Source organism: Panulirus ornatus, chromosome 19, assembly GCF_036320965.1.
Source record: "Panulirus ornatus isolate Po-2019 chromosome 19, ASM3632096v1, whole genome shotgun sequence".
In the NCBI taxonomy this organism is placed as follows: domain Eukaryota; kingdom Metazoa; phylum Arthropoda; class Malacostraca; order Decapoda; family Palinuridae; genus Panulirus; species Panulirus ornatus.
In genome coordinates, this window is record NC_092242.1 from 20,756,372 (window position 1) to 20,783,927 (window position 27,556).

Consider the following 27,556-nt stretch of genomic DNA (forward strand, 5'->3'; position numbering starts at 1 on the left):
CTAAAGATTTTGTGATTTTGTACTCCAATTTCAGAAAACAGAGAGTACTTTTCGCTTGAATCGGCGTGATTTAACTCAGTGGGAATTTGCTGCCTTGGTTGCTCTGGAGTTTGGCTTGCACTTACCGACATGGCAGGTGAATCCACACTACCAGCGGCTTCTCTTTGAATCTTGACGAAAACACAGGACAGGAAATTATGCATTTACCGTCTGAATATTTGCTGGATAAGTATGTATTTGATTTGAACCAGCTTCTGCAGTTGGTTATGAAAAAAGATCTCCCTTAGAAGTTATGCAGTAGTTGACTTGTTTTGTTTGAAGGTTGTTAGTTTACTTCCTATATAAGTAACACAAATGCTGATTGTTACCTTTCGTGTTTTTTGTATAAACAAGGATATATGAATGAAAACTTGTAACCATAGTAATGTAGAAGTAATTACTAGAATATTGTAATAAGATGTAAAGTATTGCACAACTAATTTGTTGTGAAACATTTTTCCATCATGATGCCTAATATCATGAGATGTGCATTTGTGTAACTGAATTCTGTGTGGTACACTGTTTGTAGACCAAAAGCATAAAATGAATTTTTGTGTATGTTTTAAAAGAGTAGAGATATAGTTATTTTTTCATGTATAATAAACCATACAGTGAATGTTCAGAATGATTATTGTGTGTTTACATTAAGTGATAATGGTAAACTGGGCAAAGTCAATCATGCTTTGGAAGTTGTGATCAAGAAGCAATGTTCACAATCTGTTTAACATAAGGACTAATTAGGTAGAAGTAGTTAGTAGGAACATTAGATGGGAGAAGTAGGGAGAAGTGGTAGGTTGGAACATAAGGTAGACACATTATAATGGTAGAAGTACTTCGAAGGACTTTAGTTGCCTCTGAAAACACTGCAATAGAGTTGCTGTCTGCCAGTGGCCTGTTAAGGGTGAGGCACTGAAGGCTAAGAAGTGGCACTGGAGTTCACCTATTATGGAGACTCTTTTAGCTTGCCACCCTCTTGAGGAAATTCCCAAAGGGAACAAGCGTCAGAGGTATAGATAGATAGATAGATAGACGAATATGTATGATTCACTGATAGATATTTGTCAGTATGTCAGGGTATGAGGGTGAAATCTCAGATGGAACAGTATGTACTTTCTTTATGTATGCAGTACTCATGCTGTGTAGTTTACCACTTCAGTTCTCAATACAATATGTGCCATGTTTACCAGCCCCTTTCAGAAGGAATTTTGGGTTACTGAAACTTCAATGACAAATGTGTGTTAACTTTCAAGCACTAGCATTTAACACAATTTTTGTTTTTGCTACTACTTAAACATTCCTGAATGATCAGGCTTATTAGTAGGAATTGATAGTCATCTACATTATATATATATATATATATATATATATATATATATATGAATGTAGGTTCGCGGCAGGGGTGTGTGATGTCTCCATGGTTGTTTAATTTGTTTATGGATGGGGTTGTTAGGGAGGTAAATGCAAGAGTTTTGGAAAGAGGGGCAAGTATGAAGTCTGTTGGGGATGAGAGAGCTTGGGAAGTGAGTCAGTTGTTGTTCGCTGATGATACAGCGCTGGTGGCTGATTCATGTGAGAAACTGCAGAAGCTGGTGACTGAGTTTGGTAAAGTGTGTGGAAGAAGAAAGTTAAGAGTAAATGTGAATAAGAGCAAGGTTATTAGGTACAGTAGGGTTGAGGGTCAAGTCAATTGGGAGGTGAGTTTGAATGGAGAAAAACTGGAGGAAGTGAAGTGTTTTAGATATCTGGGAGTGGATCTGGCAGCGGATGGAACCATGGAAGCAGAAGTGGATCATAGGGTGGGGGAGGGGGCGAAAATTCTGGGGGCCTTGAAGAATGTGTGGAAGTCGAGAACATTATCTCGGATAGCAAAAATGGGTATGTTTGAAGGAATAGTGGTTCCAACAATGTTGTATGGTTGCGAGGCGTGGGCTATGGATAGAGTTGTGCGCTGGAGGATGGATGTGCTGGAAATGAGATGTTTGAGGACAATGTGTGGTGTGAGGTGGTTTGATCGAGTGAGTAACGTAAGGGTAAGAGAGATGTGTGGAAATAAAAAGAGTGTGGTTGAGAGAGCAGAAGAGGGTGTTTTGAAGTGGTTTGGGCACATGGAGAGGATGAGTGAGGAAAGATTGACCAAGAGGATATATGTGTCGGAGGTGGAGGGAGCAAGGAGAAGAGGGAGACCAAATTGGAGGTGGAAAGATGGAGTGAAAAAGATTTTGTGTGATCGGGGCCTGAACATGCAGGAGGGTGAAAGGAGGGCAAGGAATAGAGTGAATTGGATCGATGTGGTATACCGGGGTTGACGTGCTGTCAGTGGATTGAATCAAGGCATGTGAAGCGTCTGGGGTAAACCATGGAAAGCTGTGTAGGTATGTATATTTGCGTGTGTGGACGTGTGTATATACATGTGTATGGGGGGGGTTGGGCCATTTCTTTCGTCTGTTTCTTTGCGCTACCTCGCAAACGCGGGAGACAGCGACAAAGTATGAAAAAAAAAAAAAAATATATATATATATATATATATATATATATATATATATATATATATATATATATATATATATATATATGTTGTAGGGTGGATGAGGGATGAAGGTTCTGGGAGCTTTGAAGAATGTGTGGAATGAGGGAAAAAATGGGTATGTTTGAAGGTATAGTAATCCTGATGGTGTTGTGCAGTTGTGAGACATGGGCTATAGATGAGAATGTACCAAAGAGGATGAATGAGTTGGAAATTTAATGTTTGAGGACAGTATTTGGTGTGAGTAGTTGAGTTGATTATGTAATGATAGGGTAAGAGAGAGGAGTGGTAACCAGAAGAGTATGGTTGAGAGAGCTGAAGAGAGTGTGATGTAATGGTTTGAGGAATGAGTGAGGAGAGGTTGACAAAAAGGATATATGTTTCTGAAGTGGAGAGCACAAGGAGAAAGAGTCTGAATTGGAGATGGAAGGAGGAGTGAATAAGATTTTGAGGCTCAGGGCCTGAACATGCATGATGGTGAAAGGTGTGCAAGGTGTAAATGAAACTGGAGTGATGTGTTATATAGAGGGAAATGTTCTGTCAGTGGAGTGAACCAGGGCACATGAAGCAGATGGGGCTGTAGTGATGGTGAGTTATCCATTATAGCCAGAAAATGGATATGTGTGATTGGGCTGTTTTCTTTGTTTCTGGCATGACCTTGCGAGTGTGGGAAATGGTGAACAAGTATGAAAAAGGAATAATGATTTTTTTATTACACCTACTCCTTTTCTGCCTTTGCAAGATAGTGTCAGGAACAGACAACTCGGCCTTTGAGGGAAAATCCTTGCTTGACCCCTCCTGTTCCTTATTTAAGAAGGTTAATTCAAGATGTGAGGATTTCCAATTCCCATGCTCCCACCCTTTATCCTTAGTTTGATTCAAGATAGGAAGATTTCCAGACTCATACTCCCACCCTTTTGAGTTTCCCTCTATGACATGCACAAGATACATCATTAGGATTCTTTATCCACTATCTCCCAGAATCCTATAGCTTTGGGTTCCTGGGGCAGAAAGATAAAGTACGTGTGTTGGGGAGTGGGGTTGAGGGGATTTGGCATTGCAGCATCTTTTACCGTGTGTATTTACTTACTTGTACTCTACTCTTGTGGGGCCCTATCTCTCTCTATCTTTTGAACATTCTCTACTATTGTACAGCCTCTTAAACTGATATGTTGTGGTAATCTGCTATTGTACAGCCTCTTAAACTGATATGTTGTCCAGATTTACCACATCCTCTTACACTTTATTTCATTCATCAACCACGTTTATATTGTAAAAGTACTTTTTTGCATATTTTTTAACAAGTTTCTTGCTTAATTTCATGATATCTCTACTGGCTGTCCCTGTCCTTACATCGTTCAGGGAAATATTAACTGTCTACATCATCTTTCTTGTTTAAAATTGTACAGGTTGTGGCCAGGTCACCTTTTGCTCTTCTCTCCTCCATGGTTGTCAAGCTTTTAGACTTTGCCTATAACTCCGGATCTTCTCTGTTAGGTCTTTGTCATTCTTTTGGTTCAGTGTCCAAACTTGAAAAGTTTCATTCTAGGGCTTTGTTTAGTATATGAGCAACTTGTTAGATATTTCTTATCATTATACTTGAAAGCTAATCTTATGTTGCCACCATATAGTTTATCTTCTTTACTCTTGCAATAGACCCTCACACACACACAGAATCCTGAAGCTTATATCCTGTTAAACAATCGTCACATTAAAGTCTTCTTTCATTTTCTTGGGTTGAGTTTCACCAACCACACATGAAAACAGACTAGAAGTCTGTGTAGGTTCCCTTGTAAGTTGATGCAATCCTGTTATATTTCCACTTCCCTCATCTGCAAACATTTTCAGGGTCATTTTCATACGTCAAGGAGAGTGATGGTCCCAGAACAAAACCTTGAAGCATTCCATTAAGGACCCCTACACATTTAAAGAAGTCTCATCCAACATTTCTTTTGTTCCTTTCCACTTTGATGATATTATGTGCTTGTGTGAATGTTTCACTATGCATATCTGATTTCATTGGTATTCCTGTGTGCTTTTTCTCTGTGTGAGTGTTTCTTTGTTTCATTGCATGTGAAAATTTTTATTCATGAAAAGAGGCTTGTTTGAACAGATACCAGGAGAGATTGAGTGTAGAATGGCAAGAGGTGAGAATAAATGAAGCTGCAGGAGTGAGTGAGGAATGGAAGGTCTTCAGGGATGCAGTGATGGTGTGTGTGAGAATTGCATGGTATTTGGGAGGTGAACAGGTTAGAAAGGGTAGTAATTGGGATGACTAAGTTAAGCTACTAGTGAAAGAGAAAAGAGAGGTTATGGATGATATTTGCAGGGAAGAAGTACATGCACATGGGAGATGTACAAGAGAAAAAGATCGAAGTCAGGAGGTCACAAGGAAGGTGCAGGAGCTGGAAAAGGGGGCAAATGAGAGTTGGGGTTTGTGAATATCAAGTAACTTTAGGAAGAACAAGAAGGAGGTTAATTGAACAAGAAAAACAAAAGATTTTGGGGAAACTTTGGTGAAGGGAGCTGATGGGGAAGTGGAAACAAGCAGAGATGGGGTGAAGAGGAGATTGAGTGAATACTTTGAAAGACTGATGAATGTATTTGATTTGAGCGTGTTTAGGTCAGGATGTATGTGAAGTGAGTAATGGCAAGAGGTATGGTGTAAAGAGAGTAGGTGTGAAAGCCTTGTATAAGATGAAGTGTGGCAAGGCAGTTGGAACAGATGGTATTCTAGTTTGATGTTTTAAAGGAGGTAATTGTGTTGTTCATTAGTTAGGATTTTTAGTGTGAGTCTGGTCTGGATTATGGTGAGGTGCTTGAAGATTGGCAAAATACCTATATACCTATGTCATTGTACAAAGGTAATGGGGCAAAAGTTAGTGTTCAAATTACAGAGGTATGCGTAAGTTTGTTGAGAGTGTACCTGGTAAGATGTATGGAAGAGTGATGATTGAGATTGTAGCACACATAAAGCATGAAATTGAAGAAGAACAGTATGGTTTCTGAAGTGGTAGAGGATATATGGATCTAGTGCTTGCCCAGAAGAATGTGTGTGAGAATTATAGAAAACAGAAGGATTTGTATATGGCATTGCTAGATCTGGAGAAAGTATAACAATTTGTATATGGCATTTCTAGATTTGGAGAAAGTATATGTGGTAGGGTTGCTGTGAGACAGTTGTAGTTTGCTGATGAAACACTGGTGGTGGTAGGTTTGAGTGAGAAACTGCAGAAGCTGGTGTCTGAGTTTGGGAGAGTATGTGAAAGGTGAAAATTGAGTGAAAATATGAATAAAAGCAAGATTATTAGGTTTAGCAGCAAAAAAGAAAAATATCATTTGGAGTGTCAATTTGAAAGGAGTGAACTTGGTGTAAGTGGGGTGTTTTAGATACCAGGGAGTGGTTATGGCATTGAATGGGACCCTGGAAGTTGAAGTGAGCCATAGAGTGAATGAGGGGACAGTGGTCTTGGGCATGTAGAGGAATATCTGGTAAGAGGTCACTTCCTTAGAGGGCAGAGATGGGTTTATTTTATGGTCTTGTATTCCCGTTGGTGCTTTATGGATGTGGTGTGAGCCTTAGGCATATGTGTAAAGGATAGGTTGAATGTGTTGGAAATTTAATGTTTGAGGACAGTATATGGTTTGAGGAAGGTTGATTGAATGAATAATGATAGGGTAAGAGAGTGGTGTGGTTGTACAATTATATATGAGAGCTGAAGAGGGTGTGCTGAAATGGTTTAGACATATGGTGAGGATGAGTGAGGGGAGATGACTAAGAGGGTGTATATATCTGAAGTGGAGGAACAAGAAAAAGGAGGAAGACCAAGGAGGTGGTGGAAGGATGGAATGAAAGATGCTTTAAAGGCTTGAGACTTGAACATGCAGAAGGATACAAAGCATGCAAAGTATAGAGCAAATTGGAATGATGTGGTTTACGGGTTACACCACACTGTCACTGGGCTGGACCTGGGCATATGAAGCAGTCAGGGGAAAACCACAGAAAGGTCTGTGGGGTATGGTTGTAGATAGGGGTTTTGGTTTCATTGCATAATACCTGACAGCTAGAGAGTGGATGTGAGCAAATGAAACCCTCGTTTTGTTTGTTCTTGGCACAACTTTTTTGATGCAGGAAATGAGGGACAGATGGAAAAAAGAAAATTCTCTGTCTCCCTTTGTTGGAAAGGAGCTCTTGACTAGAGAGGTGTATTTAATACTGGTACTACCTGCCCAGGTATTGTGAGGGTTAGTGACAACTGCATGGTGAGCCACCACTTCATTGCCTCTCAAATGTCACTCATTTGGGCCAGTTTACTGTCTTTTCTTTGTGCTTTACCCACACATAGACAGCTGGTTTTCAGTCCTCAAACATAAGATTTATCATCATATAACTCACATGACCTGTTCTTTTGTAACTAGTTTCTTACAGTGAAAGCTAAATCTTTTGGCAAAATTTTGTTATAAGTATATTATTTCTTTTTCTTTCTATTTCCGTCTTTTTCTTTGTCGACCCTCCCTTTCTGTGTCTTGGATCAGTTTAAGACATTCATGGCAAATAGAACCAAACTCCAGCAAAATGGTATAGCACTGAATGTACTTGATAAACTAGAAGGAAAGCAGATAATAAAGATGGGCCACAGTTAATGTGAAGTAATGGTAGTGAATATACCAGCTGTGAATACATTAAAGCAAGTATTAGAGCAACAAAAACCAAGCCAAATCATATTAAAGAAATATTGATAAAAGTTGAAGAGGTAGGGAAGGGATTAGAGAAGCTGGATCTGATCATTTTTTGGCTGGATAACCCTAACTTCCATTTTATTAGATGGCAGGGAGGAGGAGAAGACTATGGATGTGCATACAAACACAAGGGAAGGAATGATGCATCATCAGATGAAGAACAGTCCCAAATATTAATAATTCATTGTGAATTATTTGACTTTGTACAAGTAAACCACATGACCAATCGGAGGGAACAACAGAATCATATTCTTACAAATGACAGGACACTGTTTTCAAATATAGAAGTGAATGACACAGGTGTATGAGATCTCCTTAACATAGATATCTTTACATCAGTCTGTATGGAAATGAGTGGGAATAGGATACAACAACAGATAGAGAGAATTGATTTCCAACCATGAAATCAAACAGAAGTGTGAACATTCAAAGGACTTTAAACACAACTTAGAATGAGATCTTGAAATGGAAAAATATACCATCAAATATGACAGTATGCTGTGAGAAAATAGGACAAAAAAGGATTGGAATAATACCAAACTAAGATGAAAATAGTGCAGTATGGAAGATACCAAGTGACAGAAAACAGTAATTGAATAGAAGAGCATGGAAAAAGAAGAGAAAGTTAGCAATAAGAAAACAGGAAATCAGAGCACAGTAAGGAAATGAAGAACACAGTTGCACAAATAATGATGGAAGAGAAGAGAAAATGAATGAAGAAAGAGTTGTACAAAATGTGGAAAGGAACCCCTTATTACTGTTCAGAGAGAGAAATAGTTTTATTCTTCATTCATGTGTGAAGAGTGCTTTGCTCTAACCGTGCCATCATGGCGAAATCTCATTATAGGTACTCTGTCTTTCTCCCGTTCTCTCACCTTATCTCTGTTAAGTCCTGTCATATCAAGCCAACTGATACCAAGGCGTATGGATTAAAGCAACATATCACTGTAATAGTTTAAGTTAAATCAGAAACATTCTAACAAAGGCTATCAAAAACCTAGTCTTTTCTTGTTTTTCTTTAGTTGTTTTGTGCTTGAGTTCATGAGATTTTATTTAAACAAACTAAATCACTGTAGAAGGTTACCTCTTATATAACTTTGACAGTTGGAAAGGGAAAAAATCTTGCTTGGGCAAAAAGTATGAATTTTAAAAAAAATATTATTTAACCCTTTCAGTCATAGCTGCATTAATGAAATTGTCTCCCCAGCCTGATGAATATTATTGGTATTTAGAATATGGAAAAAAAGAAATGATTGAAAGGGGAAAAATCTTGCCTGCCAGGACAATAAGTTTTTAGAAAATCATTTTTAACCCTTTCAGTCATGACTGGTTTAATGAAATTGCCTTCATAGCCTAATGAATGTTAGTGATATTTGGAATATGGAAGAAAAATTATTTGAGCTCATTAAGGAAGCACAGCTGTTTAAACCAAGGGAGTCAGACATTTGATTTAAACCTTGGTGAAATTCTTAGGCTGTTAAATCTTAGCATGCTGTGGCCATTAAAATCCACTGCATACATAGGTACCTGTTACATCAGTCTACTTTTATTCAGTGTCCCCATGATTGGAGGGTGAGGTTTCCTCTAATGTTGTGTTTAAAATCACTCCCCATGGTCTCCTGATATGTCAAAATGTACAAGTTGAACCTCTCTAATCCGACACTTTGTGGTCTAGTAACTCCCATGGGCCGGCATGTTTTGAATCTGCCACCTTTAGTATATGGATCTGCCACCAGGGTGGCACTCTTAGTAGCACACAGGTGCCAAAATCTGTTTACACTGCAGCCGAGCTAATCAACGGACTTGTTAATTTCATATATTAATTTTTTTGCTGAAAATGAAAGCCAGAAAGGTTTAAAGTTTGGAAAACTTTGAAAGGTGCCAGGATTACACAATTAAACAATGCTCTTATAAAGTGGATCAAGCTCCCACGCAATGAAGGCGTAAGCATTTCTGGGGAGATGCTTATCGAGCAGGACAAAGCTTTTCATAGAGAACTAAAGTTTGCTAGACTATGATTGTGAATATTCGCATAGAAGGTTACACAAGTTTATGTGGTGTCATGGAATTTCAGTACATAGTGTTTGTGGTGAAAAGCATAGTGCTGACATGGAAGCTTATAGTTTGAGGTCAAATTAAAAGAATCGATAAAATCTCCAGTTCTCTATTAAAGAACCAACAGCAATATGTACAGGGCAAGAGAGAGTGTACAAGCCAGCTGCCTAGCTGGTTGGTTGGTTGGCTGTTTGGGCTTTAGGCCTATCAACTGCCAGGGTCATTAATGCCGTCAACGTAAGATACATCTACCATCCGAAGAAACTATAACACCTTCAGGTGTTAAAGATAATTCTAAGACCACATACACATCACTCGGCTGGGACTGACACAGCGCTGGATGGCTGACTTGATGATAACAATGAAACAACAATAGTAACAAGAGTTAACCAAAGCCAACTACCAACTTACGGTTGTTTGCTACAGTAACTACTCATCACAAAGCTGCAACAAAGTTTGTGGATGAATTTGTGCAGTTAGTGGCAGCAGAAAACTTGGCCCCAGAACAAGTGTATAATGCTGATGAAACAGCCCTGTACTGGTGTCATTTGCCACAAAAAACTCTTGCCTAAGGTATTGCAGTCTCCATATGGGGTACTTCTGATGTAATCTGAAGGAATAATAAAACCTTGTTTAGAAGCATTATGGTTGTATTTGTTCTACCATTGATAACACAGCAAAACGTATATGGAATGAGCTGGCAAGACTGGGGGTTGGGCGTATATTTATATAGGGGTTCCCTTAGTGGTCAGTTTCTGGCATTTTCTGTGGTCTGGGAATAGCCAGGTCCCAAGGTTACTGGTTTAAAGAGGTTCATCCTGTACTGTATTAGTTGACTCAGTGAATCCCTAAAAAAAAGTCTTGTACATTTACACTGCTTAGTAGAGTGAAGTACTGGGTGGTGTGCATGCTCATGTGTCCTATCGCCATAATTTTCTATGGGTAATTGAGCATTCTGGACATTTTTCCTTGCCAGCTAGAGTTACAGGTGATTTCTGGCTTCTGTACATGCTTGTAGTTAGTAAAGGAAGCATTGAATCCTTCAAATGTAACCGAGAAAATTCAAAACACGTGTGATATGGGGTTAGAACTATACCAGAACTGATAGGGTTAAAGGGTTTTGTTTCTTCATTTGATTGATGTCACTTAGCATATTTCTGAGGCACTAAGTTCTCATTGATGAAGTTCATGTATGTAGCACATGCATTTCAGAAGCCTCTTGATGAATATCAGTGGATGGCATAATGATATTCAGTGTATATCATATTGTGTAGAACCTCCAGTTTCTAATTATGTGATTCTTTTAACATAGTGCAAAAGTAGGTGATATATTTTAACATAAATGTGGATGGATTTGCTCAACACTGTGATATAGTTGTTAGAAGGAAGATGTTTATTATTATCATAAATGTTAAAAGATCAAAGCTCACTTATTTAAAGCATTTATCCCTTTCATTTCACATTCTGAAACAGTATTCACCCATGTGCAGAAACTGTGAGAAAATACCCAAAAAACTAGTATTCTTTCCACCATATTGGTGTGGTGCAAAGCTTAACTGAAGAATGGCAGGCTTTAATGGTGGCAAGGATCCTCATTATCTGTGTAATGAAATGATACTTCTGGGAAATTACTTTGTATGGTTTCATTCTACTTGCATCCAAACAGTACACACTTTATGGTATTTTACAAGGCCTGATTTCACATGACTCATACTTATCATTTGCATAGTGTTTTCATATTGTTAATGTTTCTTAAGCATCATATATTTACTTATCACTTTGACAGGACATTATTTACATAACTAGTGAAAAATAACCATATTTTCATCAAATATTTATAACATACTATGAGGGAAATTGTTTGTTTTGCTTTAAGACTGGTTACCGTAAAGATTTTTTACATCACACTTCTGATTTAGGGGTGTCTGTGATGCATGACGTTTCTTCTAGCTTTGTTCTTAGGTTCCCAGTGACATCTGTGGATAAAAGTTGGAATCATACATCAGCTGGGAAATCAAGCTAGGGCACCATGGTTTAGACTTATGATATGGCTTTGTGTATCGTGCTGTGTAATTCGACAATATTGAATTAATGTTTCTTGATCTGTAGTACTGCGATTGTGGCACTGTGTAGTGAAAGAGTTAATGGAGTGCTTGCCAGAATCCCTGTCATATTAATATTCTTATTACGGTGGTCGTCTTTGATATTAGAATCATCCCCACACCATCCATGATCACATCCTGCAAAGGGAAATTTAATTATAGTGAAACTGTGATTTCAGCTATTGACTTTGGTAATGATACAAGTTTTGGAATATCCTATTTACCATGTACCTGAGTGACGAGCATAGTAAGTTAATTGCATTGTAGTGATGGCATAGAATAGAAGAGAGATATCCTTGCACTTCAGAATCAGTAAATGTAATGAGTATTTTTGTTGAGAAAGTAAATAAAAGAAATGGACTTGAGACTTAGATTGATAAGTGAAAAGTTTCAAAGAGGATGCAAATGTTCTCACCCCTAGAAAAAAAAATTTTCTTGCAAACACATGCATGAGCATTCATTTAAGAAGTTACTACTTACAATATTTATTTTCATTGTATGAATTACATGTGGTGGTTAGCATGTATATTGCAATATTTTGTAAATTTTTTTGTACATACGCAGTAAAAAAATACTTAAATGCTAATGCATATTTGTAGAGTGTGGTTGAGAGAGCAGAAGAGGATGTGTTGAAATGGGTTGGACATATGGAGAGAATGAGTGAGGAAAGATTGACAAAGAGGATATATGAGTCAGAGGTGGAGGGAACAAGAAGTGGGAGAACAAATTGCAGTAGTAAGGATGGAGTGAAAAAAATTTTAAGTAATCAGGGCCTGAACATACAGCAGGGTGAAAGATGTGCAAGAAATAGAGTGAATTGGAACGATATGGTATCCCGGGGTCAACATGTTGTCAATGGACTGAACCAGGGCATGTGAAATGTCTGGGGTAAACCATGGAAAGGTCTATGGGGCCTGGATGTGGATAGGGAGCTATGTTTTCAGTGCATTACATATGACAGGTAGAGACTGAGTTTAAACAAATGTTTCCTTTTTTGTCTGTTTTCCTGGCGCTACCTCGATGAAGCAGGGGGTAACGATGCTGTTTCCCGCAGGGCAGGGTAGCGCCAGGAATGGATGAAGGCGAGCAAGTATAAGTCTTTACATGTGTATATATGTATATGTCTGTGTATGTACATATATGTATGTGTGTGTATGGGCATTTATGCACATTTATGTGTATATGAGTGGATGGGCTATTCTTTGTCTGTTTTCTGGCGCTACCTCGCAGACGTAGGAAACAATGATTAAGTATAATAGATGAATACATATTCGCCATTTCCAGCATCAGCAAGGTAGCGCTAAGAACAGAGGATTGAGCCTTTGAGGGAATATCCTCACTTGGCCCCCCCTTCTCTGTCCCTTCGTTCGGAAAATTTAAAACGAGGGGAGGATTTCCAACCCTCCGCTCCCTCACCTTTTAGTTGCCTTCTGTGACACGGAGGGAATATGTGGGAAGTATTCTTTCTCCCACATTCCCAGGGGTGTATATATATATATATATTTTTTTTTTTTTTTTTTTTTAAACTATTCGCCATTTCCCGCGTTAGCGAGGTAGCGTTAAGAACAGAGGACTGGGCCTTTTTTGGAATATCCTCACCTGGCCCCCTCTGTTCCTTCTTTTGGAAAATTAAAAAAAAAAAGAGAGGGGAGGATTTCCAGCCCCCCGCTCCCTTCCCTTTTAGTCGCCTTCTACGACACGCAGGGAATACGTGGGAAGTATTCTTAATCCCCTATCCCCAGGGATATATATATATATATATATATATTTTTTTTTTTTTTTTTTTTTTTTTTTTATACTTTGTCGCTGTCTCCCGCGTTTGCGAGGTAGCGCAAGGAAACAGACGAAAGAAATGGCCCAACCCCCCCCCCCCATACACATGTACATACACACGTCCACACACGCAAATATACATACCTACACAGCTTTCCATGGTTTGTAATTTCCCATTAGCGTGATAGTGATTTGAACAGACAAAAAAAAAAAGCCTTGTTTGCTCACTTCCATTCTTTAACCCTTACATTTAATGCACTGAATCTATATCCCCCCTTCCACAACTAGGCCCCACAGACCTTTCTGTAGTTCTCCTGGTTGATTCATATGCCTTTTCAGTCCAGTGACAGCACATCACTCTATAACACATTGCTTCAATTTACTTTATGCTGTATACACCTTTCACTCTCTTGCATGTTAAGGCCCAAACCATTTAGAATGTATTTCACTCCATCCTTTCATCTTTAGGTTTGTCACTCATTTTCTTTTTCTCTTTCACTTCTGACACATACATCCTCTTTGTCAAACTCTTCTCACTCACTGTCTCCATATGTCCAAACCATAGAAGAGATGAGATAGTTGAATTTGCCTGGTAGGATGTATGGAAAAGTGTTGATTGAAAGGGTGTAGGCATGTGCAGAGCATCAGACTGAGAGGAGTCATGTAGTTTCAGGAATGGTTGAGGATGTGTGGATCAGGTGTTTGCCTTAAAGAATGTTTGAGAAATACATAGAGAAACGGAGGGATCTGTATGTAGCATTTATGGAACTGGAGAAAGCATATGATAGGGTTGATAGAAATATCCTTTGGAAGGTCTTGTAGGTGGAAAACTACAAGAAGCAATGAGAAGTTTGTATCAAGAGTGTAAGATGTAAGTAGAGATGAGGGTGAGTGGTTCCAGTTGAAGATTGGGTTTTTTAAAATGTTTATGGTTGGGGTGGTGAGGGAGGTAAATGCAAGGGTCATGGAGAAAGAGGTGAATATGCAGTCTGTTGGGGATGAGGGCAGGACTAGGATGTGAGTCAGTTATTTGCTGATGACACAGCACTACATGTGAATAAGAATAATGTTATCAGGTTTTGCTAAGCAAAAGACAGAGTAATGGAGATGCGAGTCTGGATTAAGATAATTTGGAGGAAGTGGTGTGTTTTAGATATCTGAGAGTGGGCATGGCAGCATTGAGGAATACTTGGAAAGAGTTCATTATCTAGGAGAGTGATAATGGGTATGTTTGAAGGCATAACAATCCCAACGATGTTGTATGAATGCAAGGTATAACCTATGGATGAGAATGTGCAAAGGTGAGTGGATGTGTTGGAAATTATATGTTTGAGGATACTATGTGGTGCAATGTGGTTTGACTGAGTAATAAAAGGGTTATAGAGTGATGTGTTGATAAGAAGAGTATGGTTGAGAGAGCTGAAGAAAGGGTGCTAAAATGGTGTAGACATATGGAGGGAATGAGTTAGGAGAGGTTAACATGGAAGATATATTTGTCAGAAGTGTAGGGGACAAGGAGGAGGAGGAGGCCGAATTGGAGATTAAAGGATGGAATTAATGATATATTGGGGGCCTGAACATGCAGCATGGTAAAAAGCATTGATGGGAAAGAGTTGATTGGAGTGAGGTAGTATATAGGAGCAATGATCTGTCAGTTGACTGAATCAGGGTAGTTGAAGCAGCCAGGGGAACCAAGGAAAGGTCTTAGGACTGGGGGCTATGGTTTTGATGCATTCCCCATGACAGCTAGAGAATGGGTGCGAGTGAATGAAGCTTTTCTTTCATATATTTCTGGCACTACCTCACCAATGTGGGAAATGGCGAACAATTATTAAAAAAAGAAAAGAATATGGATGGTGCTGGACTCTACCTGCTCAAGGTTATACCACAAGTGAAAAATCACCTTCGGTAAATCTGTATCATTGGGAGTACAGTCTCATATAAGAACTTCTCATTCCAAAGGAGTCTACATTTTCTTGCTTCTGGAAGTAGCACAGCCTTGGATTTTTCATATAAATTGGTTCTACGGTAATTATGTATATAAGAATAAATGAACTTAGGGATTTTTATATCCACAAATTTGTCAGCATTTTCTGTTTTATAATGAAGGTGATAAGCCCTGTTATTTAATGTATCCTCTTTCTTACAATTGATGATGTGCTTTTGAGCCCATATGATTTCAGTATATTTTGTATTCTCTTGATTTTTAAAAAACTTAGATATTTTTCTCTTCAGTTATTGTGATTTATGTAAATATTTTGAATAGTTGTCCAAACTATTCAGTTTACAATAAGTGATAATTTAATTGCACCTCCATGAGTGTAAGTAGGAATTACTGCTGTACTATAAGAAGTTACTTTTCTGATGAATTATTTATTGGTCATGTACATAAGCTGTGAGCCTTTTGCAGGTAAGATGGCCTTTCCTTTTTGTGAATTTTTTTCAAGAATTATGTATTTTCTTGCTGCAATTACTTTCAGATTCTTTCATCTTTCTTTGCAATATTTGAGGCCAAGGCAGTATGGATTCAGTTAGAGAGTGCAGTGTTGAATGCTGTCTTGGAGATGTATGGCACTGTAGTTATAAGTCGTGGAGGAATAGTAGAGCATAGCAAAATGGATATATGACAGCTGATTGAGGAATAAGAGAAAGTTTAGAAGATGTTAAGTCTGTCAGAAAACAGTGATGCATAGAGAACAAAAAATAGGGTATATAAAGCTGTGACTTATGGTTGTGGAGAAAGAGTATGATAGGGATAACAGAGGAGCCTCATGGAAGGTTCTGTGAATGTATGGGGTTAATGGGAAGAATCTGAATGCAGTGAATTTTTACCAAAAGGGTATAGTAATGCATATTTGCGAGTAGGAAGGGGGGGGGGGGTGAGTGGCTGCTGGTGAAGGTAGGTTTGTATCAAAGATTTCTGAATTCCTCATGACAGTTTAATCTTTTTATGGATAGGGATAATGAGGGCCTTGAACTGAGGAGTGGATCTGTATTATGCTGGGGGTCTTGAGGATTAGAAATTGTGTCTTTTGTTGTATGCAGATGACATAACTCTGGTGGCAGACTCCATAGAGGTACATAGATACACACACCCAAGGCCCAGGCAAGGTGGTCTTGTCTTAGCACTACTTAAAAAAAAAAATCCCTTCTCTGTAAAAGCAGATCAAAGGATAGCAAATCAAAGGCTCTGTCCCTTACCCTCCATTCCCTTTGGCAACACACCAGACAGAAAATAGGTAGAAAAAATACCTTGCCAGATTAATAAGCCTGAAGGAAATTTTTTATAGGAAAGTCATGAGATAGAACAAATGTGAATATGTCATGCATCCTGAAAAGTAATTCAATAATCCTTACTCCCTCAAAGCAGGTGACATGGGTTAATCAATGTTGGTATGTTACTGCAGCTTGGCCGTAGAGAATCTTCCAAAGTTGTTATCAGAACTTTGAAAAACGTATACAATGAGAAAGTTGATAGTAAATGTGAACATAAGAAAAGTAACCTTGAGAAAATGGAGTATTCAGCAGATGGAACTATGGGGACTGCATTAAGTTCTTCCAGTGTTGGAGGGGCATAAAGTCTTGGTGCATTCAAGAACCTATGGAAGGCAGGGATGTTTGAAAGTATAGTAATCGTGAGACAGTTGTATGGATTTAAGTCCTGTGACGTGAATGTGAAAGAAAGGAAGAAAGTAATGGAACATCCTCAGGCAAATTTTGGTATGAAAGAGGATGATAGTGTTAGGAATGTCAGTTAGAGTTGTGGTATTAAACTGTCTTATGAAGAGGGCTGACCTTGGTTTACTGAAATTGTTTGAGCATGTGAAGAATGAATGAAGAAGGACTGTCCAAAAGGATTTGTCCATCAGAAGTGGAGGGAACAAGGAGAAGGGGAGACTGGGGAGATGGAGGGATGAAGTGAAGGAACCTTTTTGTGGTATTGGGCCATTCAGAATCTCAAGAAGCATGCTGTGGAAAGAATGATTTGGAGTGATGAGGTACTTAAGAGCAAAATGTTGTTAGTGGGCTGAACTAAAACATATAAAGCAGTCAAGATGTTTAAACCTTGGAAAAAATATATGGAGCACAGCTGTGGATGAGGATGGCCTCAGGTTTTGTTGCATTATACATGACAGGTAGATTTTGGATATTTGCAAATGAGGCCATTGTTACTCTGTGCATAATACTACTTTACTGAGGTAGAAACAGAAGTTCAATGCAAAAAGAAATAAATCCATTAAAAAAAACAAAAGATGGTGTTAATGTTTAACAGGAAGGTAGATGTGTATCTCAGGAGAAAATGAATGAGAATTTGAAGGAGTGTGGTAAGTTATTTTGAAAGGAGATATCTATATCTCTGACATCTGTTCCATTTGGAACTCCCTCAAAGGGGTGGCCATGGCAAGTCTCCATAACTAAAGAACTCCAGTGCCACTTCTTAACATTTAGTGCCTCACCCTTAACAGGCCACTGGTGAAGGAGAACTATAGTGCAGTGTTTACAGAGGCTCCTACCTGATATGACTAATGACTACTTATATCTAATGCTCCTACCTACTACTTATACCTAATGTTTCTACCTAATGCTCCCTCCTAAATGTCCCTACCTACTACTTCTATCGACTGCTCCTACCACTTTGCCAAAAGGCAGAGCTAGCGCATAGTACTCATCACAGGAAAATCTATTTTCAAAGAATAACCTGTGTTAAGTGTTGTCAAGTATTGCAAATGACAGAATGCCAGTAGTCCTCATGTTTGTGAGGCAGAAAGAAAAGACAGCTACCTGGGTCAAATGAGTGCAACATGACAACCACTTAAAAGTGCTGGCTCAGTATGCAGATGTCACTAACCCTCCCAATACCCAGGTGGGTAGTACTGGTAATATACCTCCCTGGTCATTGGCTGCTTGCCAACTGCTACCTCTGTTGAAAGGAGATAGATAAATGTAAAAGAGAGATATAGTATATGCAAGTAGTGGAAATATGTTGGATAAGTTTGGGAGAATGCTAGTGACAAAGGATGAAGTTTGTGAGGGGAAAGAAAGTACTGTAAAGAGCTGATCAGAAATGATGGTCAAACAGGCAGTTACTGGGACAGTCGGATTAGAGGTAAGGCGAGAAAGGAGTGATATAGGGAAGAGGAAAACATTAAAAAGGAGGAAGTGAATAGAGGATTGATGCTTGTAGAGAATGGAAAAACTCAGGTAAATATTGATTTATAAGTGAGATGAAGATTGGAGTTGAAACTTATGTTGAGCAGATCTGGAAAGTGAGCATATCCATCGATATTCAGTCTTGTGCTTGACAGTTAGATAAAAGCAGTGGTTGTTTCATTGTATACAACAAAATGGAGTGAAATTGTTTGTAAAGAATTACAAAGGAGTGTTTTCTTTGCATGGTAGGATACTGATTTATTGTGGTATAAAGGATTAGTGAACCTTGTGTGGATGAAGATCAATGCAGGTTTAGGGATTGAAGATGTGTGGAATAGAAACTTGCTATTAGGTGGTAGAAAAAGCTGTAGAGGGAAAAAGTATATGCTGTGTTTATGAATTTAGCCAAGACAATAAAGTAAGTAAGAAAGTTCTCTTGGAAGCTCATTAAATAATATGCAAAGAGATGATGAATGGCATGAAATAAAAGTAGGGGTTCTTAGAGGTTATTTGATGGTGTTTAATGCTTTCTGTGGATGGGACACTTCTTGTTTTTGTGAGAGGAAGATGGGATTACTGTATTATACTGCTAAATTGCGATGAAACAGAAGTGGTAACCTCTTGTTGAATATAGATGAACATGGGAATGCATCATTGTCGTAAAATGCCACTCTGGTTATTTCATACTTTTTTGGAATGGGCATTACGGGAAATGAGTGTGTAGATATTGCTGCGGTGACTGTATGAAGATGATATAGTGCTAACTAAACCAGAGAAAGAGCTGGATAGACTCTTAAGCAACTTAAGTAACATATGTGGGAGAAGGATCCTGAGATTGAATTCAAACAGAAGTAAGACTTTAGTTTTTGACGGGTTGGGAGATCACAGTGTAATATCATTATGTTTGGTGAAAAACTAGATGTTGAAGATAGATAGTTAAGAGTAAAGTTCTTTCCGTAAGGATGGATTTAGGAAAGCTGAAGTTGTGAGTAATATCATAAAAAGTAGAAAAATTTAAGGTATACTGAAAACTTTGATGAATGTAAAAGATTTATGAATAGTGTGTCGAAGAAGCTTGCAAAAAGAGAATATGTGTCCCAGTGCTCATATATGGATACGAAGCCTTTTTATGCAGGTCAAGATTGGTCAAAAATCAAAGCACTAGAGATAGGTAACTTTTATGATATAGTTGGAATAGTAGGATAGTTAAAGAAACAAATGAATATGTGATAAAGATATGTGGTGTTAGGAAATCAGTTAAGAGTTCCTTGTGGAGGGTATGGTCATGTAGAATAGTTGAAGAAGAACTGATGGTTAAGAAGGTTTAAAGTGATGCTGTTGAAGGTACAAGGAGCAGAGATATACAGATTTAGTGAAGGAATTGATCAAAGGTAGTGATATTTCAGATTATGATACATGGAGAATGATAAGAAATTTGATGCAATAAAACCATTTTGTATACAGTGTTGGTGTGAATGAAGTCACTGGTCTCATTTGATGAATAAGCCTGGTGGGAAAATTGAAAATGTTATCATTTAAGTGCAGAAGTCTATGTTTCATTTCAGCGCTCAGGAAATGGGTTAAAGATGTGTATGAGTAATTTCACAGGCTGTATGTACTTGATCCATTCCATAGAATTGTAAAGGTAATGAAGGTAAATGTGGGATAAGAAAATTCATGTAAAGAATGTACAAAAAGCTTGTTTGAACTAACACCTGTCTTAGCCATGATGTGCAAATGTGAAACCTATGTATATATAATTCAGGGTAGGTATAAAGATATGATCAGGGATACCTTGCATTGTACAGTTGGAAATAGGATGGACGGAGAGGGAAGATGCAAGAAAATCATCAGAAAGGCATATGGTTGAGTCTTTCAAAATCTTATGGCCATATATTGTATGACAAATTACTTTATGGGGCAGACTGTGGAAACAGTGAGTATTTGCAGAGAGAATTGAATTGGATGAGATATTTAAAATGAGAGTACTAGAGGACTGATATAAGATCAAATGCAGGGATGCTGCATAGACATGGTGTTATGCAGACAGTGGTCTCACTTGACAAATCGCCTTAATGTGCAAAGAGGAAAAAAGTAGAGAATTGTGTGAAAGTATGGAAGTTCATGTTTCATTTTAACATGGATTGAAGACATGAATGAGTGATTTGAAAGGCTTTTGTTTACTGGATTTTCCCCAATGTGTTAGAATTGCATTTGATAACAATAGATAGATAGATTTGCTGTGACATGATCAGAACAGTGAGTAGTGTACAGCCCATGAAGAAAATCAGATAATCACTTAGTTCCATATTGCTTTAGTGCAAATTTTCACATTTTCCCTATTTAGATAAACATACATGCGTTGTAGCTATGCAGTCAAAGGTTATGTACGCACACATGCAAATCATTTTGATTTTTACTCTTCAATCTTATTTATGCCTGGGATAAGAAGGTAACTAGTTTACCTAAGGAATTAGGCATTCTTACATTTTACCAGCTTAAGGGGATGGGGCTGAGAACCTCAGTTTGGAAGGTGTTTGCTTTATGTAAGATAATGTAAACTCAGACTTAGAGGTTATGTACACCTGATCCACCCCACTTGAGTGGAAGAAGGTTTGGCATATGATTGCAGTCCAGTAGGATTGTTTAGCTGTGTGATAGTATTTTTATTTTTTCCATGTGGAAATAAAGTAAGAAAATCTGAAAACACTACCCTGTACATGCTTAAAGTACAAAGGTCTCAGTATTTACCGTGTATGCTTTCATGTTATCGGTGAGTCATGCTTTATTTAGATTGTGGCATTGCATCCATTAGCCATTGTCACTATATTAACTGTGGATTTATGAAGTTGAAAAATTTATTTTTTACTCATCATCTAGAGTTCTGTGTTACTGCAGCCCAACATGAAATGTTTTAGTGTTTATTTTCATAAACTGTGTATTTTATAACAAAATGAGAGAAAAATTGAGCATTGACAGCATACCACATAATTTAACCCTTGACTCTTATCTCATTCAAGTTCTTATGGGTTTGGCAAATCTCATTGTTATCCTGGCTGACAAAAGAAGTTGCATCTTGCAAAGTATTGCCTTCTCACCAGTTGATTAAGCAGGTAATATCATGGAATATTGGGTTTTGTATTTCATGATTAATCACTCACTGTGGGTCATCAAGAAAAGGAAATGCTACTGTGTATGTATTATGTGAGTCTTAAGGAAAGGCACTAAATATCAGTGTTTTACCTGCAAAATGCCTTTCCGACCTACCTTTATTGATGATTATCATCGGAATCATCGTTACTGTATTTTTTTTAATTACCCTAGGACCAGTATCTGCAAAAGAGTCCTGCAAGACAGGGAGTTCACAAGGATGAGTGTATGAAAGTACATTTTAAAGGATAAAAGGATTAGTGTGAAAGGGAGACCACATATGACATGGGGAAATAGATTGGAAGAGTACTGGAGGAAAGGGTTTGTGGAATGGTATATGAGAGGGGGGCATGTAAGGACAGGAATAAGTGGACTTTTGCTGAGGCTACCCCATTGATGGGAGTCCCTGGAGAGAACAGGCATCAGAAGTGTAGACAGATAGTCCTGGTGTTGTCCGGGACCTTTCTAAAGACTCGTGCAGTCAAAGACTGCACCACTTTCAGAGGCAGGTAATGTACACTTCTTTACAGTGAAAAGTTCTTAAACAAGATTGCACTTAAAATGATACAGCCTCACCAAAGATGACTTTTCATGTTTAACCTTGAACAGGCTGAGTCCAGTAATGCCAATTATCAGAACTAGAGGAAGTAAACAGATGGCAGTGCCCTGTTCCACAAACATCATCTTTTTTGCCTTCATCTGGTGAAGTGTTTTTCCTCATAACTTCTTTATAATCAATCATCATCTAGAGCTACAATTTCCCTTGTAAGGGCAAGCGAGAGTTTTATGGTACATTTCAGGTGTGTAAACATTGGCTGACAGACAATCAGACAGCATTGACGAACAGTGTCTCTCATTTTCACCTTTAGAGTGAAATCGGAAAATTCTATCCTTAGTATTGTTTTTCTTGCAAGTTGTATCAGATGTATAAAGACACAGTGAGACATTAGTGCCTGAAGGATAACAGTGACAGCCATTTCATGTCCTGTTTTGCTTTTAGTGTGAGATAAGAGAATCCTCTTTCGTTTTTCTACTGAAACAAAAGAATTCAGTATTGCTAGAAAAATTTGTTGTAAGAAAAAATGCATATTTACCATTAATTTTTAATTACTGGTTAAAATCCACATAATTTCATGCAGGAGAAAGGTAAGTGGCTGTGTGCCATGCAAGAATTTCTGCCCGTGTGGGTGAGCTTTCATCATGAGGTAGTCCGAGAAGTGTGAGGGTCAATATTTGCTTTCTGCATCATCTGCTGGCAAAAGGGTTAATTCATTACTCTGTACAGAACCTTAGATTGATGGAAGACTTTTGTCCTTAGAACAAGCTAACAGTGATTGTTTACTGACAAGAAATGTTCACCAGGTTATTGAAGAGGAGATGTTTTAGAATTACAGGTCCATCTAACCTCTAAAAAGCATGTGCGCACAGTTGAAGTTGCCAAATGTGTGTTTTCAGCTGGGTCATTCTAACCATGACAGTTCTTGTGCATATGTTGAACTGAGGGGATAAAAATCAGAGAATCATCAATTGTTATTTATTACCTTCATTGAGTGATCTGTTTAGAATATTTTATAGATATTCCAGGTAATCACTGCTTCCAGAATTTTTGTTTTCAAAGAGTTTTTGTCAGAACTTTGTTTTGCTGAGTAATATCATGTACTTAAGATAAAAAAATAATGGGGTGATGGATGTATTGTTTGTCATTATCTGTAATTGACTTTTATCAATACTGTTGTTTTGTGTAGCTTTACTATTTTGTTAATGGTATGGTTAATATTTTTATTCATATTTTGGTGTTCATTAATGTGTGTTAAGCTTCACATGAATTTTTTTTATGCTACTCGGTACCATGTCTCTTTCTAAAGGCAACTTCCAGTCTCTAGTCTATTAATTAGTCTGCTCACTTGGTGATGGTACAGTACAACCAATGCCGAAGCATAAGATTTATGCATAAAATGATTTGTATAGCGGATAAGTGCTTGTAAAGTATATTTTTTTTACTTAAGAGGAAAGAATTATTAGCAGTTCTATCTTTTTTTTTTATCTTCAGTGCATTGTCTTACTGCCTGAGGCTGTGTTGCATGTAATGCAGGTTAAGATTTGACATGTATAGGTATATTTTCATTCGCTTATGAATGAAATTTAGTTAACATTGGGTAAGAGTATATCTATTATAGAAGGGGAAGGGGTCAGGAAATTCTCTCAGGTGTTTTGGGTTATTATGATACTGTGTAGTTGGTATATTTGTATATATTTGTAGTAAGAACAATAAATGCATTTGAAATTCAAAGTTGCCCTCTGCTGGCTTGTCAAAATATGCTAGTGTGTGCAAGTGCTTTTTTTTATGTGTCCGTAGTTCAACCCTAAGCTTCACCTTATATGATACTAGTTGTGTGCTTACCCTGTTAACAGTGATCTCTGTTGCATCCATGAGTGATATTTTGATCATATTGTAGGTGCAGTTGTTAGTATTTTGTTTCATATAGTGTATAGTAGACATTTATGAATTTGTAATGGACAAGATATACTTGTGTCATTTTCTTAGGTTGCTGTTCAGGGATGTTTATGTGATCCAAGTAAATATATTTATGGTATATCTGTCCTATTTGTACTGCAAAAAATGAAAAATGAGAAGTGATTCTGAAAGTAAAAAAATCAGTTAAGAGAGTTGATAAAATACAGGGAAGAATTGATGAAAAGTTGTGACCTTGTGTACTTTCTGGAAATAGGAACTAATATATATATATATATATATATATATATATATATATATATATATATATATATATATATATATATATAAATCTATTTTTTCTTTTAATGAACCTAAGTTTATTTTTTTCATGTCAGGACATCTCTTATTTTTGGAGTGGAAATTGAAAGACCCAGAACTAGATTTTAAATCTCTAGTTTTTATCATTATTTTGGGAAAGGAATTAGAATTAAAGAGTCTTCTTTGAATATCTTACCATGAAGTATCTATATTCAGTAGATATGCATTTCTTTTTAGTGTCTCAGGTTGGTCATAAATATATATGACATTTTAAAACCAACTGATGCACTGGCTTGGAAATATTATTTATTTGAACCTGCCATAAAGTTTTTTATTGTTATTTTTTCATTTGTGCAAGAATTTGCTTTTTGTCCTAAGTATCGGTGATTAGACATTCCCCATGGTTATCGGAACTGTTTAAAAGTCTTACAAGCACAGTATAAAAAAATTCTGGACATAGAACATAGTATTGTGACATTGTGCATATACTTAGTATGAGATTAATAGCACTAGGAAAGTAAACTGTTATATCAAACAAAATTATTCATTGCCCAGGATGTTAGATTTTTCAGTGCATGCTGTGAAATACATAAACATATCCAGAAAAAATTAAAAGAATATGGTAGTGTTCGAGCCCTAAGTGTTTTGGATTTTTTTATGTTGTACCTGCACTTCATATATACCATATATATGATGAAATTAAAAACTCTGGGTGAACATAAAGTTTAACTGTTGGAAAGTTCAAAGATGAATAATTTGAAATATTGCATTGATATATTGAGCCAGTGTGTAAGCATCGAATGTTATTGCACTGATATATTGAACCTTTCAAAAAGCTACAGATATGGACCTTTAAATTAAGTGTGTAAGCATCAGAATGTTAGTGTCATTGTATTAGATGTTTATAAAGAATTGTTTCATAATTCTGTTTGCGTAGGAGAAATGGGTTACAAGGAAATTAATTGCTATAATGAAGACAGTGGCTTTATGCAATTCTTAATGTGAAGTTTGTTCTGAATTAGTTAATCATTTGTGTTTGTAAAGATTGAGTATGAGTTACCTCGAATAATTATTCTGAAATGCTGAAGTTAATCTTCCAAGATATTGGTCATGGTAGTACTATAGATTATTTGTATGTATTAGGATTCTTTTGAATTCTTTGTATTGTTCATGCCTTTACGAAAGCACTTTAAAAAGATATTCCCTCCTGTAATCATCATCATTGTCAGGTTTTCTTCTTATACACTTGAGTTTTGAGTTCTTTACATTGCAAAGTAGGGTTGATGTTGTGATGCATAGCACTTGCACATGTGCAAGTCAGATTCTTTTCCTCTGTAAAATATACATAATTTTTCACACCACATACAAAGAAATCTTTCCTCTAGTAAGTATATCTACAAATATAGAAGGCCTTTGAAAATATTGATATCTAATAAATATTTTATTGCTACAATAATTATATGACTTCCATTCAGTTGGATATGATGTACCTGAGTATATTATAGCCAACCTCTGTGTTTAGGTTGTACTATATGTAGTGCTCTATATGTTGTTTTTGGTGTTTTTTAGTATATTATTAATTGCTTACTGTACTCCTAAGCATCCAGAATATTTCTAATCATTCTAGAGCTGTAGAAAAATATTTTAAAGTATTGGTGCTCAGAGATATTAGATACTCTGTAATTTGTGTGCAATCATTTCTGCAACTGTCTGTAAACAGAACATAAACTTAATGCTTAGAGATACTCTTTTTACTGTTGCCCTTGACTCATTATAGTCTTGGTCATGTTACATAAAATGTACAATATCAAACTTGTTTATTTGAATCCTTTATGGAGTATTCATTATGAAATACCTTGGTGGAGAAGGAATATTTTCTTATTTAAATTTTTGTGATACATGTATAGTATTGATCAGCTGGAAAAATAGTTTTCTCATAGAGTGTAATTCTAATGCAATACTATATTTTTAATTGAAAAACTTAGAATTTATGGAATGGATAAGAAAATATGGAAAAATATAAATTGGATAAAGTAATTTTTACAACTAGAAGTATAAAAGATTTCAAATCTGAATTATTTCCATGAAACTATGGTCATGATGATTTGAAACACAAGAAGGGGAGGGTTTCCAGCCCCCAATTCCACCTCCTCTTGTCACCTTCTATGACACATGGGGATTTTTTTTTGTTGTTGGTTGTTAAAGGCTCCAGTCATGGACAAAAGTCCACATCAAGGCTGAGTTTGAAATATAAAGTTATGAAAAGGAAAAGACAAGGGAAAGTATTTACAAATTGTAGAGAAAGTGAAAAATTGGTTTTTTGAAATGTGCTAGGTCATAGTTATTTGGAAAGACATGAGAAGGCACATGAGTAACAAAGCTTCAACATGTAGGGTAAGAAGCAGGTATCAAAACGGCCCACCCTAGAGTTGCTGATGGCCACATAATCATGTGATGCAGCAGCTTACCGAGTATTGCATGTTCTAGCTAGTGGTGTGGGCACACAAGCAGCCAGCTCTCAGGATTGAAAAACAAGGGGGTCAAGTTTGGAAGTTATACTGGGACAGTTTATATGTCAGACCACTTTTGACTCAACTCTATCAAATAAGGATAAAGAGCTAAAACCACCCCAAATGTGACAGCAGGAGTCCATACAAGGACAAATCAATCTCTTGTATAAATGGAGCAACTGTTCAAAAGAGAAGCTTCAACATCTAAACAGGACTCCCAGTTTCTTTGATGTAGACTTAACTGTTCCTTTACTGTGGGGTTTCCAAGAAAGAGTGTATGTTACAGTAATATCAAGTATGTTCTTAAGTGAAGATGTGGAGTTAGAGAATTGTCCATGGAGAGACTTTCCAAGTCTGAGTTTCTAGAGGAAACTGTGTCAACATGATGCAGATCAAGTGAAAAAAGAGGGAGCAGAATTGAATGATGTGGATGAATGCCATGTTGAGTTGGTAGCATTTGAGTGCATTGGATTACTTTAGAGGAGACGAAATCGTTGAGAAAGAGGAGAAAAAGTGTAAGGGACAGGAGAGAACCATGAAGGACACCAATGTTGATAGAGAAAAGGGGGAAGGCTGATTAATTAACAACTACAGACTTAAATCAGCCAGATATGAAGGAGGAAAGTGAGGGAGGGGAGCTTAGAGATGAGATCCTGATGCCACACCCTGTCAAATGCCTTCTATATGTCAAGGGCAACTACATATGACTCCCCAAAATCTTTCAGAGAAGATGAGCAGA

General features: G+C 37.2%; 1 protein-coding gene across 2 annotated transcripts in view; it reads left to right on the forward strand.

Moving 5' to 3' along the window:
• The window catches only part of LOC139755437 (CDK5 and ABL1 enzyme substrate 2), a 180,834-nt gene extending 154,715 nt beyond the window's left edge, over window positions 1-26,119 (forward strand). The window contains exon 10 of one of the 2 annotated variants that reach the window (XM_071673741.1): window positions 35-1,572. In XM_071673741.1, the coding sequence (XP_071529842.1) occupies window positions 35-175 (141 nt within the window). In that variant the 3' untranslated portion in view covers window positions 176-1,572. Of the gene's footprint in view, window positions 1-34 lie in introns of both variants that reach the window. The other variant, XM_071673742.1, reaches the window with a different exon arrangement.
• The last annotated feature ends 1,437 nt before the right edge of the window (window positions 26,120-27,556 follow it).